At 38.3% G+C, this 17,034-nt stretch overlaps 1 protein-coding gene across 3 annotated transcripts; it reads left to right on the top strand.

The window, feature by feature from the left end:
• The first annotated feature begins 166 nt into the window (after positions 1–166).
• Positions 167–8,020, top strand: LOC149022087 (uncharacterized). Of its 3 annotated transcripts, XR_016172399.1 has the most exons (5): positions 167–1,053; positions 1,183–1,302; positions 2,481–2,813; positions 2,952–5,708; positions 5,842–8,019. XR_016172399.1 is itself a non-coding variant. In XM_089150264.1 (4 exons), the coding sequence occupies exons 3-4, from the start codon at positions 2,481–2,483 to the stop codon at positions 3,654–3,656; spliced, it is 1,038 nt and encodes a 345-aa protein (XP_089006390.1). In that variant the 5' UTR covers positions 167–1,053; positions 1,183–1,302; the 3' UTR covers positions 3,657–8,020. The 3 variants fall into 3 exon arrangements, 2 of the variants coding, with proteins under 2 accessions (XP_089006390.1, XP_089006391.1); XM_089150264.1 differs by having other exon boundaries at positions 2,952–8,020; XM_089150265.1 differs by lacking the exon at positions 1,183–1,302 and having other exon boundaries at positions 2,952–8,020.
• Positions 8,021–17,034: the final 9,014 nt, after the last annotated feature.

Below are 17,034 nucleotides of genomic sequence, written 5' to 3' on the forward strand. Positions count from 1 at the left end.
TCCTTCACCGTGTTAGCACCGTTAAGGCAACGGCTTTTTTGGCCTTTAATACAAAGTTCACTAACTTGCGCCTAGAGTGACAATAACGCATTTTGGGTTTATTTTCCTGGGTTTTCAAGTTTAGAGCTTTGTGATTTGTTGTTGAATCTACCAAAAAAAAATTTGTTGTTGAAGAGATCATAGCAGCTGCACTAGAATTGAAATTTGAAGGTTGAGCTTGGAACTGTATCACCTTTGCCAATGGAATCAGCGAGAAGAGAGTTTGTTCCTTGTGTAAGCTGTAATGGAGATGGGCAAGCACATCTTGGTTGGAATAGTGACTGAGCTTTGTCCATTGATTTCCCGTAAAGGAAAATTGGGGTTCTGTTCTCTGATTGTTTTTGTTAGTCTTTAGTCCTTCCATTGATTTTGCTATTCTATAAAGAAATCTTCTTTATGGAGATCTCTGTAATTTCGACGCTGCAGAAACTATCGTCGCATCTAAAACCAATTGGGGTCAGTAAAGGCTTATCCTAGGTGGCGTTTGGTTCCGTGTTTTCCTGGAATCATGATTCCCTTGAATCAGATTCCAGGGAATCATGATTCCAATAAAAAACATCCGTTTGGTTCATACTTGAGTCGGGATCACGGCTTTTCGATAGAATCATCCAAAATGAACCCAAGTATAAATATGGGTGATTCCGTAGAATCACCTATTATCCTAAATTGTATCTCTAGGGTTAGTCTCGAAGAGTCCTCTTCCGTTCCGTCGCCGACCTCCATTGCTTGTGCTCGTTGAGCTCCGTCGCCTTGTTGAGTTACGATTTGGCTTCCATTCAGTGTTATCTTTTTTCCATTTCTGCAAAATGAAGTTTTGGTTGCCTCTGTTTTGGTGAAGTTTTTTGGTTCAGCTCCATCGTTGAGCTCTTGCTACCGTATCGCAAGTTCACTTTCAGGTTGGTTGAGCTTCTTCTTCTTCAAAATCAACATCTGTCACGCGAACCTCATCCTTGAGCTCCATCGTTGAGGTGAATCGCAAGTTCAGTGTCGAGCTTCTTCTTCTGCAACATCTAGGTGAGTCTGACTCTACCGTTGCCTCTGTCTCGCGAACTCTGTTGTTGAGCTTCATCGTTGAGCTCTATTTATTATTATCGGTTTTACATTCTAACATTTTTTAATAAAAATATTCTTTTGTAAATCCAGGTGAATCAACAGCTGCAGATTCTTCTTGTTCGGCGCTGGTCCTGCATCTTCTTGTGGTTCGGGCTTCTACCAAATCACAGGCACATATTTACTAGATTTTGTTTCAGATTTCTCTGTTAGGTGATTTCTCTGTTATTTTGATTATATGTTCTAGTTGCATCTGGGTTAGGAATCTGCATGTCAAGTTTTGCCATCGATTGATTGCATTTCATTATCTCATATGTCTCTGTTTTGGGGGTTTTTTGAGTATTATTAAGTGTTGGTTAATCAAGGGGATAGTTTGATTACTAGTTGGTTGCTGGCTGATAGTTGGTATAGTGTTATTTCTATTATTTGTTTAGCTTCTCCAATCTCTAATATTTTGATGAATGATAATCATGTACTAGGTGTTTGTTCTATTCCAATTGTGATACCATGAAGTCCATACAGGATGATGCTTTAATGGATGTTGAATAGACCAGCAATAACCATATAAAATTTTGTTCCATCGGCACCTAGAGAAATGTAACCTAGAAGTTTTATGTTAGAAATCCTGAGGGTGGAATTATACTTTTTCAGGTGGGAAATCCTTTTCTGAGAAGATTCTTATGAAAGTTTTAGTGATATTGAACTCGAAAATTTGCGCTACCTAGTGTGAGTTTTGAGTATTATTCTTGTCTTTCTCTGATTTTTGCATTAGTTAAGATCTTACTGTAAGTGCTTGAGAGGGACAAGCTGAGGCAGTAGCTTATCAGTAATATTGGATAGTTGTTCAACTACAGTAACAGTAATGTCATGCATTAGTCAACATTCTCTCCTATTGATATCTTATTTCTTTCTTCCACTCTCTCTCTCTCTCTCTGATATCTTATTTCCTTCTTCCACTCTCTCTCTCTGAAGAGGAGGAATGGCTCTTTTGATCTGTTGATATGCTCTGTTTGTACCAAACAAAACCAACCGAACTTGTCTCTCTTACAGTCATTTCTTGAGGCTTAGGATAAAAACAGCTTTGAAGGGAGAGGGGGAAAGAGAGAGACTAGGAAAGAAGACAAAACAAAAGAAATGCAGAGATTATTTCTCATTTCACTGGATTAGTCTATTAATATGTTCTTGTTGGTGGGTCATCTGTTTCAGGTTTACTTTCATTTTATAGAACTCAAGTTATGATTGCTTCAAATGTTAGAATTGCAGCTGATCATGAATACTAGTGTCATTATATGATTGCTTCAATTATGTTTGTACTATATGCAAGTATTGATCATAACTAGCAGTGCATCACATATGTATTTACTTTTGTCACTCAATTATGATTTTACCAGATGGACTCTGAAAATGCATCACAGTCAAGACGAAGAGACGTAGCCTCATGGCCTACAGAGGTGTCTCTCTTTCTATTAGAGTTTTTCCTACAAATCCATGCTATCGGGAGTGCAGGAGACGACGGACTAAAAAGAGAGCATTGGTTGAGAGTTAGTAAACAAATCTACGAAAGATTTGGGTCCAATTATGATTGGGAACAATGCCGCAATCATTTTAGGATTTGGAAAAGTAGGTTGCGTGCGTTATCAGACTTGCAAAAACAAAGTGAACTTGGATGGAATCCAAGTGAAAAGAGGTTTGATGCTGCCCCCTGCTTTTGGACTGAAGTAAAGGTAACAACTAATCTTCATAAACCATCATTTTATAGTTTTTAATACTTTCCTCGCTGCTGCACATTAGCAGAAAAGAGTGAGTGAATAGCCAGCCCCTATAGTTGCTTACAAGTTATAAATTTATATTTGAAATTGTAGAAGAAGGAGCAAAAATATTGGAAGGACCATTCGGTGCGTCCCGTTCACTTAAAGGTTGCTGCAGCTTTAGGTAATGAGATTGCAACAGGCACTGAAGCTGAAACTGCTGGAGATTACTTGAATGACTCACAACTGAATTCTCCTGAAGCCTATGAGTTCAACATCCAATTGGATGAGAATGAGATTGGCAACTCGAGTTGCAACCTGAGACTAATACACCTGACATGTCGTGTACCCAATCTATACCCACATGGAAGTAGTCGATCTCGAGGTAGGCCAAGAGGTGATGACCAGTCTGAAAATTCTAACAAGAAGAAGAAAGGAGTTGATAAAGTAGTGGCTTCCTTGGAGAATCTCTCTGTTGCTTTGATAGACATGGTGAAGCATTGTCATGAGAAGGCTACTGAGAAAGCTGCTACTGAGAAGGCTGCTGCTGAGAAGGCTAAGGACAAGGATGAACTTGCTGCTGCTGAGAAGGCTAAGGACAAGGATAAACTTGCTGCTGCTGAGAAGGCTAAGGACAAGGATGAACTTCTATGTGATGCAATTAATGCAGTCACAGAGCTTGACTTGGGGACTCGGTTGCGTGCAAAAGACCTCTTTGGAAATCACAACCGGCTTGCGAATGCACTACTTTCGGAGAAAGAGGAGGATAGGGCGACCGTCATCAAGTTCTTCTTAGATAAATATGGCACTGTTGAATGACTTTAATATTTTGGGCTGATGTTGTAGACTGGGTTTCCTGAATACACTTGCTACTTTTAATATTTGTTTGGGTAGCTTAGTAGCTACTTTTAATATTAATTTCAATATTTTTGGCTGATGTTGTTCTCTTGGTGGTTTTTTGTTGTTTTCTGCACTTCATATAAAGATGCCTAAACTGTTGTTGGTAAGTGGAATGTTGTTTTAATGTGCCAATATATGTTGGTCAATAGCAGTAGACATGTATGGGAAGACATCAATTATTGGTTCTTTAGTAACAGTATCATTCTAGAAATTTTTGATGTGCACTTCACTTATTTTCTTGAATCAGCTTGCCTTGCTTTGGGAGTGTGATGCAAGCTTTATCTTTTAGGTTCACATTCTATTTCAATATTCAGGGACTGCTTGAGCTTCATTATGGTTTAAATTATCTGGTTCTATATTAGAACGTCTGGTCCATGTGTCACATTCTATTTTTCAGTTTAAATTTATGAATTTTTATGGTTCTAATTGGGTTGTTTCCTTTAAGGGGTTGTAGTTTGTGGGCTGAATTCATCTGTAGCTAAAGTCAAGGATGGCTGCCAATGGATATGTTGATGCCATACCAGCAGTTACAAGTGCAGCAGTCTATTCACTTCTGATCCATTCTTGAGTACTTGATAGAGGTTCTTCAACTAGTTGGAAATGCAATGGCTGTAACATTGAGGCCCAAGTAGAACGTTGGATTGAGAAGAGACGGGATTGTTCCAAGTTTTAGGGAATAAAAGATTACCCATGTAGCTTTTTTTTCCCAAGCAGGTCGTGCAAGAGAAGAGAAGGAATATGGATTGTTCTTTTTCATCTTCTATTCATTAGAAACTCCAAATCAGGTACGAGCATGAGTATTTGATATGCCGTCTTCTTCAATGGACGGATTAGTTTTGATGCGTTTGAAATGAGTAGCGCTTACAACATACTGCGAAGATTATTATGCCTTCACCCATTTCTTAAAATCTTAAAATCATATGAGTGAGTATTGATAATTTATCGTCAAGCAGTAATAGTATACTATTTAGGATAGTTTAGGACCTGTTTGGTTACATGAATCCAGAGATTTGAAATCTCTGGATTCACAAATGAGAGATTTATACCCGTTTGGTTGTGTGAATCTCTGGAGTCATGAAATCTAGAGATTCACCTTTTTAAACTTAAACTATGAATCTGTAGATTTATGGGTATGATGTGAACATAAAAGCGTTAAACATTTGAACAATTGACTATCAACTCTACTATAAAAGCGTTAAACATTTGAACAATTGACTCCATAAATGTTTTTCAAGATGAATCTACAAATTTCATTCCAAAGATTCAGTATAACCAAACAGTTAATTTTATGAACCATGACTCCATATGTTTGAAATCTCTAGATTTTTGAAATCTTCGGAGTCAAGTAACCAAACAGCCAGTACAGAGTTCAGACCACCCTAGCTTTAAGCAAGTTTTATCTGTGAAACAACACTAAAACAAAAGAGAGTTCTAGGCCCTGTCAGAAAGTTAGGAACTGTTCTGTAGTCTCTGTTTTGAAGACAGATAAAGTAGTTGCTATAGCATCAAAATAACAATTCTTTGGGTTTTGTTTGGTTTGTTCAAAGAACACGGTGATTAGAGCATTCTTGTTGAAATAATTATCAGCTTTTGTAAATTTCCCAATGAAATAGTAGTTCATGAAGCCATCCTTACCCAGAACATAATAAGGAGCTGTTATTGAGCAGATCCTACTACCAGGCAATAAAACTTTTCCTTGCAAGCTCTGTGTTCCAATTTTATTTTGTATCAATTTGAGCCACACTAAAAGCACTGTCCATTACACAGTCCTTACCATAACACCCTTGAAAGTGCCGACTGTTGGAATGTCGAAATAACCATAAAAGCTTGTGTTTCTGTTGATGTTATATATTGATTTTGTACCCATCTCTTTGTTTTGCTTGAACTCAGCTACATTTGCTGCAGCATTCTGAGATATAACTGGAAGATCAATTGAAAAGCCCTGCCTATAGCACTACCATCAATAAATAAGTGAGACTCCTTGAATCCTCTTATGGTACTCAGATTTTAATTAGATGAGCAGGAGTACTACTTGCACTATTATTTGTTTCCATGTCAATGCTTAATCCAATGCATTTCTCTGATATACTTGAAATTGATGCAGCTATCGCATTTGCAGCTGCTAAGAATGTGTCAGCAAATTCATTGGGAAGGAGCAGATCATTTAACATCACCAGAAACCTCAGTATTGCTTCTGTCTGTGCTTGCTGCTGATTCAAGACCAAAGTCAAGGAACACACTCTTCATTGACTGTGATTCTAATGATAATCAATTGGAATCTTCAGGGTTCCAGTACTGATCGATCACCCACTTTCATTAGTTCATCATCCACATCGTTCTTTCTCGCAAACTCAGCTTTTGTATTGCCCGTTATTTTCCGATCCATTCATCTCTTTGCTCTTCTTAGCCAACTCAGCCTTTACATTGTCCAGTTCATTTATCAATTCACTTATCTCTTCCGTATTCTTGGTCAATCCGTCTTAGTGATGTCCAGATGGCTTTGCAATTCACTAATTGCATCGCTTTTCTTTGGCAATTCAGCCTTGGTGTTGTCAAGAGGTTTTGCAGATGGCTTTTAATGTTTAATCTGCCCAAGTAACCACCAACAATATGGGGGTTACTTACTGTAAGCATGTTGCAATGGGTGATTCTCTTCATTTGTTTGAAAGAATCCATTGCTGATCTTGTTTCTTGGAACACAAGAATATCTGGTTACAACTAGAGCTCAAAATTTGAGGAAACATGGAAAAATTTTGGAGAAGACATTCATCTGGGTCCACTCAGGTATAGATCTCTTGCCAAAAGTTCTTACTTGAGGATGATCTGAGTTTATTTTTAGGATGCCTACATGGGAATGTGGTCTGCTAGACTGCTATTATTGCTACTAAGGTAGATGTATGGAAAATTTTCTCCTAGATACCTTTTAACGATGTTAGGTGGGGTTTGATTCCTGATAGTTATACATTTTTCAAATGTCAACTTCTTGTTCCGCAGTAGGAGACCAGGAGTTGGATTGAGGGGGTCACAGATGATAGGTGATGCCTTTGTGGGAATTGCTATTAATGACCTCTATGCTGAAATTGGTGATATTGATGAAGCTATGAAGGAATTCTTGTCGATGCCAATCCACTATTTTCTTTCATGATCTGCGATAATTTCTGGTGTTTTTTGCTATTCCAGAAAGAGGATTACATTTCTGCTCTCTACTACAAACAAATGAGAGGAATGATAGACAATTATTTTTATAGATGATGCTGAGTCCAACCGATGCTTGCGCTGAACCAGAAATAATGAGAGAGGGAATTCAAGTCCGTTCATGGTTCTGAAAATTGGTGGGTATTAACTTCTAACACTAGAGACTCTTTGAACAATATGTACTCCAAACAACGAGCAGTGACTTGTCTGAAATGTTGTTAGATGAACAGAGACATGTGCATACTTGGGGAACTATGTAACCTGCTCTTTGTTTTTATCAAAATCGGTCTTCTGAAAGGGCAATTGAGTTCTTAGTATGACACTTCGGGAAGCTCTGAGCCTTGATGCAGCGTATTGCTCTTCATTTGAGTATCATTTTCAGTTTACAGTGGGGGAGAGACACTGCCACAACAACATTTTTATAGCTTGGTTGGTCTTTGATTTCTCTGTAGCTTGTGCTCTATATAGGAAGTACCCCAAATCTGGGAACTTAGAGGAAATCTTGTGATATTTTGAACAAATAAATAAGCAGGATGAAGTGTCATGGACCTCAGTGGTTTCTGTTTTTTCAGAGCATGGTTATACAGATTCGAGTTTTCAATTGTCCAAAAAGATTAGACCCCATTATAGTTTGGAAAGAATTGAGTGATATTTCCAATTGTGATATGCTTCCAACTTTATGTATTTGGAACTCTGGAAACTTGAAATTAGATATGAAATAAGTAGCAAATGTTGCAGCTCGTATGATGCTTATATCTTTGGAGTCAGTTGTATAATGCATCAAGGCGAACACCCATATATGATGGCTACAATGAGGAAGTGCATAACACACTTAGCAATGGATTTTTCCCTGTGTTCTCTGTAGAATTTTCTCAAATCTGTTTCAATTTGGTGCTAGTTTCCTTTATGGTCCTCTTTATGTAATAGTTTCAGTTTCTTTCGAGATGACCTTGTACCCAAAAAAAAAAAGAAAAAAAATGGAGAGCATTACCCTGTTGAGGCTTCAAAGTTTGGTCATTTATTTCAAGGTCAACTATCTTTCTACACTACAACCCCCCTCCCCCATTTTCCTTTCTTCCCATCTCCTAGGCTTGTGGGTCCCCAGTCCTTGTGACCGATTCGATGGCCAAAAAAAAAAAAAAAAAGACCAAGAAAGAAAAGAAGAAGAAGAAGGGCCATTTGTATGGTTTCTAATGTAAATTGACTAAAGAGTACATTACTGAGGAAAATAAAGAGGATGGAGGCTGGAATGAAGAGAAAACGCTGGTTTGGGGTTGCGATTTGGGGTTGAGGATTAGCAGATGAACATTTAATGTGCCTCTCAGCTACAGTGATAGATTTCTTCCATATTCTTGCGTACCAACCAAATTCAATTTCTCTTGACTCTGCTGAAGGTTTCAAACACCTCCCTTGTTTTCTGTCTGCTATACGGACTGCACCTCCCGTTGAGACATGACAACAATTTATTGCAAAATTAACTTTTACCTACTCTTCCAAACACCTAAATCATGCTCTGTTTTCTTTCTTTTTTACTCTGTTCTATTACTGTGATTGTGCTGGGTATTCTTTTCTTTTGCGGAGTTTCAAGTGCGATCTCCTTAAGGCTCTTTCGTTTTCACCTCTCTTCGCCGTGCTTGTTAGTCGGCGGCCGACCGTGTTCACGGTGCAATGAAGAGAAACCGAGTTCAGCGGCTCTCGTCGGGACTCAGACAACATCTTGCTCCGCTTACTCCAGTAGATCATTGAGTAATGACTCAAAGGCACTCCTCCGGGGACTCTCATAGAGGCTTTTCTTCTTCAACCACCGTGGGGTGGAAGGAATCTGGTTCTACAACCAAGCAATCCAACGCTTCTGCAAGATGTTTGGATGCAACAACTCTGTTTGGTATGGTGATTGAAGAAAATGAAGAACAAATTTCTGACGTATGCTGAAGATTGGTTGATCTTTGGGTACCGCTGGGGGCTATTGACATCTCGTTCATCGGGAAGGCTGGTTTTTGTGCAACGTTTGTGTTGGAAATCAATAGGAATGAAGTCTTATCCATGGCACCGTGGTGGGCGGAGAAGAAACTTCTGCATCTGGCTCTACATCCTATCTCGGATTACAACAGCAACCAAGTGAAGCCTTTGTTACCTGTTTGGATCCAGCTGCATGATATCCGGTTTGATTGCTTCGAGTACGGTATGATACTGAAGGCTGCAAATGAAATTGGGAAGGTGGTAGAACTATAGCTTGAAGTGGCAGGAATGGGGTTACCTAAAGGCTCAGCCAGGGCGAAGATCATGCTGAATATCAACATTCCAGTGAAGCTGTATGCTCTTATTATCAACAAAAATGATGAATGGGTCCATGTGAAGTTGCAGATGAACCGTTTATTTGTGAGGAATGTGGAAGAATTACTCACCCACGGCTCGATGTCCTTTGGCTGAAGAAAGGAGGAAGGGAAAACTAAAAAAAAAGAAGAAAAGGGAAAAGAACGGGAAAAAAAAAAGGGGAAAGAATCAGAAAGAAAAGGAAGGGGAGGAAAGCAGGGGAGAAGAAAGGGGAAGAAAGGGAAAGAAGGATAAAAGTGGGAAGAGAGAAAAACAAAATAAAAAAAAAAGGGATGAAGGGAGAAGGGGAAGAAAGGATGGGAAGATGGGAAGGAGGGAGCGAGATCAAGGAAAAATGGAAAGGAATGAAAAAGAAAAAGAAAAAGAAAAAGAAGGAAAAAGAAAAGAGAGCGAACAAAAGAAGGAGGAAGAAAGAAGGAAGGGAAGGAGAAAAAGGGAAGAGAGGAAGACTGGACAGCTCAGAGCAGGTGAAGGAAAACATGGGAAACAGACAAAGGAAGATGTAAGAAGAAAAAATAGATGATTAAAGGGGAAGGAAAAAGGTTTCTAGAAGGGAAAGAGGAAGTGGAGAAGAGAAAGGAGACAAAGGGACGGGGGAAAATTTTAAAGGAGATGGAGAAAAAGGGAAAGGGAAAAGAAAAAATACCAAAAACAATAAAGATACAAAAGGGGAAAGGAGGGGAAAGAGGGTCGAAAGCAAAGCGGTAATGCAGTACACAAAATGAGGATGTGTTGGATGGGGAAAAAGGAGGAACGAGAGGAAAAAGAGAAGAAAGCAACCCCACCAGAGAGATTGGATAGAGAGAAGACCCAACTACGGAGGGGGGAAAGTGAGGAGGATCAAAGGACCAAGATACCAAACAAAGGAAAAAAAGAAGGGGGGAAGGGAGAAAGAGGAGGAAAAAAGAAGAGAGGAAAGAAAGAAAGGGCAAAAAAAACCAAAAAAAGAAAAGAGAAGAGAGAAAGAGAAAGGGGGCCAAATCCAGTGGGAAAGGAAAAAAGACAACCAGAAAGTAAATAGCCATAAGTGGGTGTGGAGTGTGATTGGGGAGGAGTTGGGGTATATGTCAGAACAAAGAAATCTGTCTGGAAGGGAGGATTAATGGATAACAAGCATCAAAAAAGGGAAAAAAAGGAGGGTTTGTGAAAAATGTAGGGATAGATGAATTTCAAAGAAGGGAATATTTTAAAGAAGATGGGAGCATATGGAAGTAGTGGATCAAAAGGGTGAAGGGTGGAAGAGTGGAAAGAAAGATAAATGAACTAAAGACAGAGGGATGAAGAAGATGGCTATTAGCCCTAAGAGGATGGAAGACTGGGAGGAATGAACCAGTAAAACTGAACTTATAATCATGGGGGACAAGAAGTGGAGGCTAAAGATAAGGTTGGGGGATGTAGGCAGGGGTTTGTGGGAAAACTCTCAAAATGATGAGAGTCTAAGTGAAATGCAGGATGGATACTTGGACAAAAGACAATGACCCCCTAAGGTTAAAGAAAAATTAGATCGGGTTTTTCTCACAAAATGAATAAGGTTCCCAAAAGGATGAAAAGACTTAGTGGGAACAACCCCTAATGCCCTGATGGGGATTCAAAAGGAAATGGTTCCAATTCAAAATGTTGGATATCCCAAGAGATGGATCTAAGGGTTAAAAATTCACCCTCTCCTTCAGAAATAGAATGAGACTAAAAGGAACAAGGGTTGGGGGGACAATATTGGATTAAGGAAACAAGCCGAACAAGGGCCTAATGATGGGAGGGAATTAGGGAAAAAAACAAGGATTGGGCCATGGAGGCGGAGGAGATGTGGTCAAAAGTCGGGGCAGTACATCTCGATGGGGAAGGAATACAGATTTTATACGTGAGTAAAGTTAACCTCCAAAGAGAAAAACTGAGAGGTTGAGGCAAATGGGAAAATTTACGAAACTAGTGAGATAGGAGGTGAAGAAAAAGTCAACTAATAAACTTGGACCTAGTGGAATGTCTCTTCCTCCCACAAGATGGGGAATTGTCTATCACAAGGACAATCAAGAGATTAAGAGTGTGTTTCTCATGGGTCCTCATAAAGACTAGGAATGGAGGCAATGCTTATGAAAGGAATGTCATTGTGAGGAGTCAAGTGAAGTCTTTCTGAAGAGATTTCCCAGGATGGAGTTAACCACACTCTACTGATCCCGAAAAAAAAATGCAAAATAGTAGGATTCGTCCCAGGTGGAATGTGTCTAAAAATTATGCAAAAATTTGAAAATGAGAAACTTTCGAAATCATTCACCAAACAAGGGGGGGACAAAGGAAATAGGATAATATCATAGTGGACATGAGATCTTCATTCATGAAAAAACCGATGCAAAAAGGTTATGCTTAAAACTAGATATGTCAAAAGCATGATAAGGGATGGGGCATATAGAAGGTTATTCTGGGTTTGATGAAAAATGGTGTAGATTAATTGACATTTAATCTCATCCCCCACACTGATAAAAGAGGGATCCCACTCATGGTTTCGGGATCAAGAGGTCTAGAAGGGAGCCCCGAGTCCAATTCTTTAATCATGGAAGTCTGGACTCCGATGAATATAAATCCCAATCTAATCGGTGGTGTCAAAATAGGGAGAGGGGCACCAGATATCACTCACTTATTTTTTGCAGATGACATGTTTTGTTGCAAAGCAAATGAAGAAGTGATGGCTGAAGGGTCCTAGAACTTTCTCATTTAACGGACAAGAGATCAACTTTGAGAAAAGTGGAGTTCATTTCAGCGGAATGTGCCGAGAGAGGAGAAATGTGATACTTTCTATCTTAGGGTACAGAACTAAGAGGAGACAACATATTTGGGAACAAAATTATTGGTGGGAAAGGAAAAACAAAAATCGCAATCGGCTCGAGCGAATGACCAAGAAGATGGCGGTTGGAAGGCAACAAATCTCTCTTTAGGGAAGAGGAGTTTTGATGCAAGCTTCATGCAATCTATGGCGCTATACCAAATGCAATGTTTGAAATTCCCAAAGATTATATGCACCAAAATAGATGCGATTTGTCAAAGGTTTTGGAATGGCCAGCCAAACAAGAAAAAACAGTTGAACTTAATTGCTTGGGGTAGACTCGCAAGCCAAAAGCGATGGGAGGTATGGGTTTTAAGAGGATGAAAGATTACAACGCGTGCTCGAAACAAGGATGGAGGATACTAACCCAACCGATGCTTTATGGGTCCGTATCCTAAAAGCAAAATATTTCAGAAATCAATCTTTTTTGACCCTAAAGTTGGTGCAAAGAAAGGATCATGGATTTGGAATAGTCTCACGACTATAATTCCGCAATTAAGAACAATGGTGACACGAAAAATGGAGCTGGAACACAAACTTCTTCTGGTTTGATCCCGGTTACCAACACAAATGCGATCCAACACCAAAAATGATCTCTCAATTGGGCCACGTCAAGCAACGGTTCGAGGTGTCAACAATATCAACCAGCACCAATTAACTCGTGGACCATGACGACTCATGGTCCTCTCCTCGCTTTCTCCAAATGGAGAATCCAGATTAAAAAGCTTTTCCGAGATAATCAAGAGGCGTTTCTCTTCGTTAGGGAAACCCTCTTCTGGGTGGTGGAAATTCTATTGGGAATTACCTATACACCCAAAATTCAAGGTGTTTTTCTGGCGATTACTACATGACGGTCTACCAATCAGATCAAAACTAGCTCAGTGGTCTAATTGTTCATCTGAATGCACTCTCTGCGAAGAAGCAAGCGAAACAAGTTGGCATGTTTTTATATCATGTGAATGAGCCAAAAGAATACATGCTGCTGGACCACTGGGCTTACGAACTGAAAATTGGAGAGACTCGTCAATTCTAAGTTGGTGTCAAAACCTTGAAACCCATTTGGATATATCCAAATCCAAATGGTTTCTTTCGTCTTTATCAATCTGTTGTTATTTCATTTGGCAGGAAAGAAATCTTAAAGTTCAACAAAAAAATTCTAACCCTCTGAAGGTGTTAAAAAGCTTGAATAATTGGATTGCAAATCTTAAACTATAGAAAAATGAAATTACAATTCATAATTCTCCAATCCCAAATGTAGGAAACCTAACCAATGAGAACTTAAATTGTGCAACATCATCCCAAAAACTAATAAATTGTATTAATATGCAGGAGTACTAACCAGACCTAGGGATGGCAGGATGGAGCATGGATGCACAGAATGGACATATAGAGCAATCAAGGAACCAGAGAACGGACAAGTTAGAAGCAGCGAAACAAATGGGATGGATAAGGCAGCAACACAAGGGATTGGGAACAGAAATTGGTGCAATATAGAAGAGCAAACACCAAAACCAAATGGAACAGTCTACATCACATAGATATGTTAATTAAGGTCTAAGACAACCAAATATGTAATATTTAACAAATCCCACCCAAAGCTCCAAGGTTTGTTTGAAAAGTTAGCACTATCTGATTCCGAACTAATAGGAACAGGTAATGCAACTAAAAATTATGGGTGTAAGTGTTTTTAATTTAATGAAATTTTTTTTCTTATCAAAAAAAAAAAAAAAAAGCAATTCCCTAGTCCCACAGGGCCAGCCATGTAGTTCAATTGAACCCAGAGTAAAAAAGGTCACTTGCAACTACAATCAGAACTTTAAGCTTAGTTTATATATGAACTATACCATCCTAATCTGATGATCTATTACTATTATTATCAAACAGATGGCCATAAACTTACTGGTGCAAATCCAATACTTCTCTCAGATAATCATGAAGTGTTGCCCTACTTCTTGTTACCTGGTGAATTGTTCATGCAAGAAATTGATCTCAACCGGCCGTGTGTGCAGTTAACTAAGGAAGTGCTGATGGTCTGAGAGAGAATGGAGGAGAAACATACGACAACCGCCGCCCCCGCGCAAACGAGCCGACCGGGGGCGCCAAAAAGATCAACACCAAAGAAACAAGAGATCACAGATGAAACACACAAAAGCCGCCCGAGGTAAGCTTAGAATCGAGTTAGACTCAATAACCAAGAAGAGTGTGTTAGGAGAACCTAGAAAGAGTCTTTACCCGACTTATCCTTCTAGGAAGTGGTAGAGATGAAGTTATCCCGATCGGGTACTCTTGACACGATGGTTGGACCGTCCTTAACACTTGGTGAGACAATGTTCGAACCCATTGGTCGGACCGGTCAGGGTAGGATGACTATTTTAGTCATTAACACATACCATCCTCGATGAAAAATGGAGGAACTAGCAGTTATTAAAAGGATCTTGACTTGTAGTCAGGAGAGAAGTTTTAGATTTGTGCCATGAAGTTTCTGGGTATCTATTTGATGATGATAGTTGCATATTTGAATAGGATAGTATGCTTCATAACCTAATCTGAAAGTTATGATTCTAGCTTCAAGGGGAGATATAAGGAGGAAGTCGTAGTTTATCAAAGGAAATCCTGATGGTTTTATCCAGTTTGAGGGAAAGTGGAAACTGACTTCAATTAGGATATGTATGTTTAATGATGAAAAAAAATAAAAAATATTCGTACAGTACTGGTGGAAGTGCAATGGTCTCATATTTGTATTATGTAACAATTTGAATTATTATCATATTTATTTTTTGGGTGAACCATATGTGGAGTGTAAAAGTATTTTCATTCTGAAGGGCATGACAAGTATATGGTCATACCTTGTACTTATTTAGATGATAAATATCATTTTTATAAGGGACAATTACTATTATCCTCCAATACTTCGGTTTTATTACTAATTAAACCTCCTTTATGAAATTATTATTGTCCCCCTCACTTCTAGCAGTGTTAAGTGGTTATTAACATTGAATATGTAATGTTTATTTCTCCCTTAATTAAAATTAAGAAGTCAAAAATATGACATTACCCTCATCTATAGAAATTATATTTAATGCCAATTATATCCTTAAAATCTTATATTTTAAAATCAATTTTGGGATTTGAAAGAATATCAGTCGTCTCCATTTAAAATGTGATGAAGACACAAATCAAGAAAGTTTGTGAATAAATTGCCTCTTGAGATCTTGTTTCTTCGTCCATAATTCCATCCAAATGTGCATAACAAATTGTTTTGCAATATAAATTTAAGTTCTAACAGTAGGAGCGGTGATTTGGGAAAGAAAGAAATGAATCTCTGTGTGTGTGTTGTAATTGTTGGAATTTACACAAATGAACAAAACAACAATGATCTTTGTTGTAGCGTGATCTTGTTAATGAGAGTCTTTCTATTCCACTAAAAATATAAATCATATAGACTTTCAAGTAAGGTTCATCTTCAATGGAAGTGTTGTCATGCAATTAATTTTCCTTTTGTTCTTTTCTAAGAATTTAATTTGGGGATTTGTGGGACCACACACTTATGTTTGTTGATGCTCTCATGCTCCAGTTAAAATTTCCACAATCACAATGATAGAAGTTTTACAAATAAATTAGCATATAATATGTTAATTGATAGGAAATTTGGTAACATGTACAATGGTTAGCATATATTAGGTGATTTTCAATTTCCAATTTTGAATTAAATGTGATATTTCCTCATATTTAGTTTTTAATTTGAGTTTTATTTAATCACATATTTCCTAGGCCCAATGCAAAGTCATACGGTCTCATATTACATATGGTCCAGATACTTCCCCTATGGCACCAACCAACTTGGTTAAGTATCTTTTTCTACCTATGAATGGAATCATCAATGGGAGGCATCTGTTGGATATCGTTCCTTAACCTAGTGGTCATCCACATATAATGGACATGATGCTCTCCATGTCCTCTCATGTGTTGGTTACCGGTCTTGAGCACCCAGGAGCCCTTATCTATTATATGCAACCCTACCTCTCTATGATTATAGTGGGCTTGTTTGACACACATGACCCAGCCACTAACATCACGGGTTAACCAGCTTCAATACCCCGTGCCAAAATTGTAGTAGTACTCATGAGGTCACATAACCAAATATTTTTAGACTTGCCCTAGGTATGTCAATCAGTAATCAGGGAAAGTGCCAAAGGCACCATAAGAATGCGTCCCATACCACATCCACTAGTGTCCAATGATAGAAACGCCAAAAGGACATTTCTCATTCCCCAATCACAACCTAAGCAATCATATACGATCACTTAGGCAATGGGTGAACCCACAGCCCTAGTTTGCAACATAAAATAAAAGGACAAATTTAATTCAATATCAAACATATATTTTCATATCAATAATTTAAGTAAAAGAAAAACTTAGTGCATTCAATCTCATCCATCTCATACATTCTCATATCACCATGCAAAGACTATTAAAGATTAGAAGCAAACTTATTTTCTTACCTTTCAATAGTCACTTACATAACCATAAGATAATACTAAAGCAATGCAAGATATCATTAATGAAAATTATCTAACATCATTATACATGTAATATAAGGTTTAAGTATATTCCTCACCTTTTACTTGATTATTTTCTCCAAAGTCTAAGAATTCACTCCCACAAGTTGGTGACTAAAATATAAATAAACCTATTCATGCAAGAGGATTAATAATAACAAATTAGAGTCTATTTGGGTTTCAAAAGATCTTTCAAGATCTTCCACGAAAACAAAATCTGAAAACTAGGTTAACAAAAGGTAGTTCTCAACTTCACTAGTGAATGGTCTCTATTTCATCACCGATTCAAAGTCGAATCGAAACAAAACTTTGGGAAAGTCTAATTGGCAGTAAGAGAATTCTAAGTGTGTCCTCAATTTGATCCAATTTGATCAAGATCAAAAGGCCCCAAATT

Source organism: Hakea prostrata, chromosome 3 (genome assembly GCF_041222555.1).
Source record: "Hakea prostrata isolate BN-2017 chromosome 3, UWA_Hpros_2, whole genome shotgun sequence".
Classification (NCBI taxonomy): Eukaryota; Viridiplantae; Streptophyta; class Magnoliopsida; order Proteales; family Proteaceae; genus Hakea; species Hakea prostrata.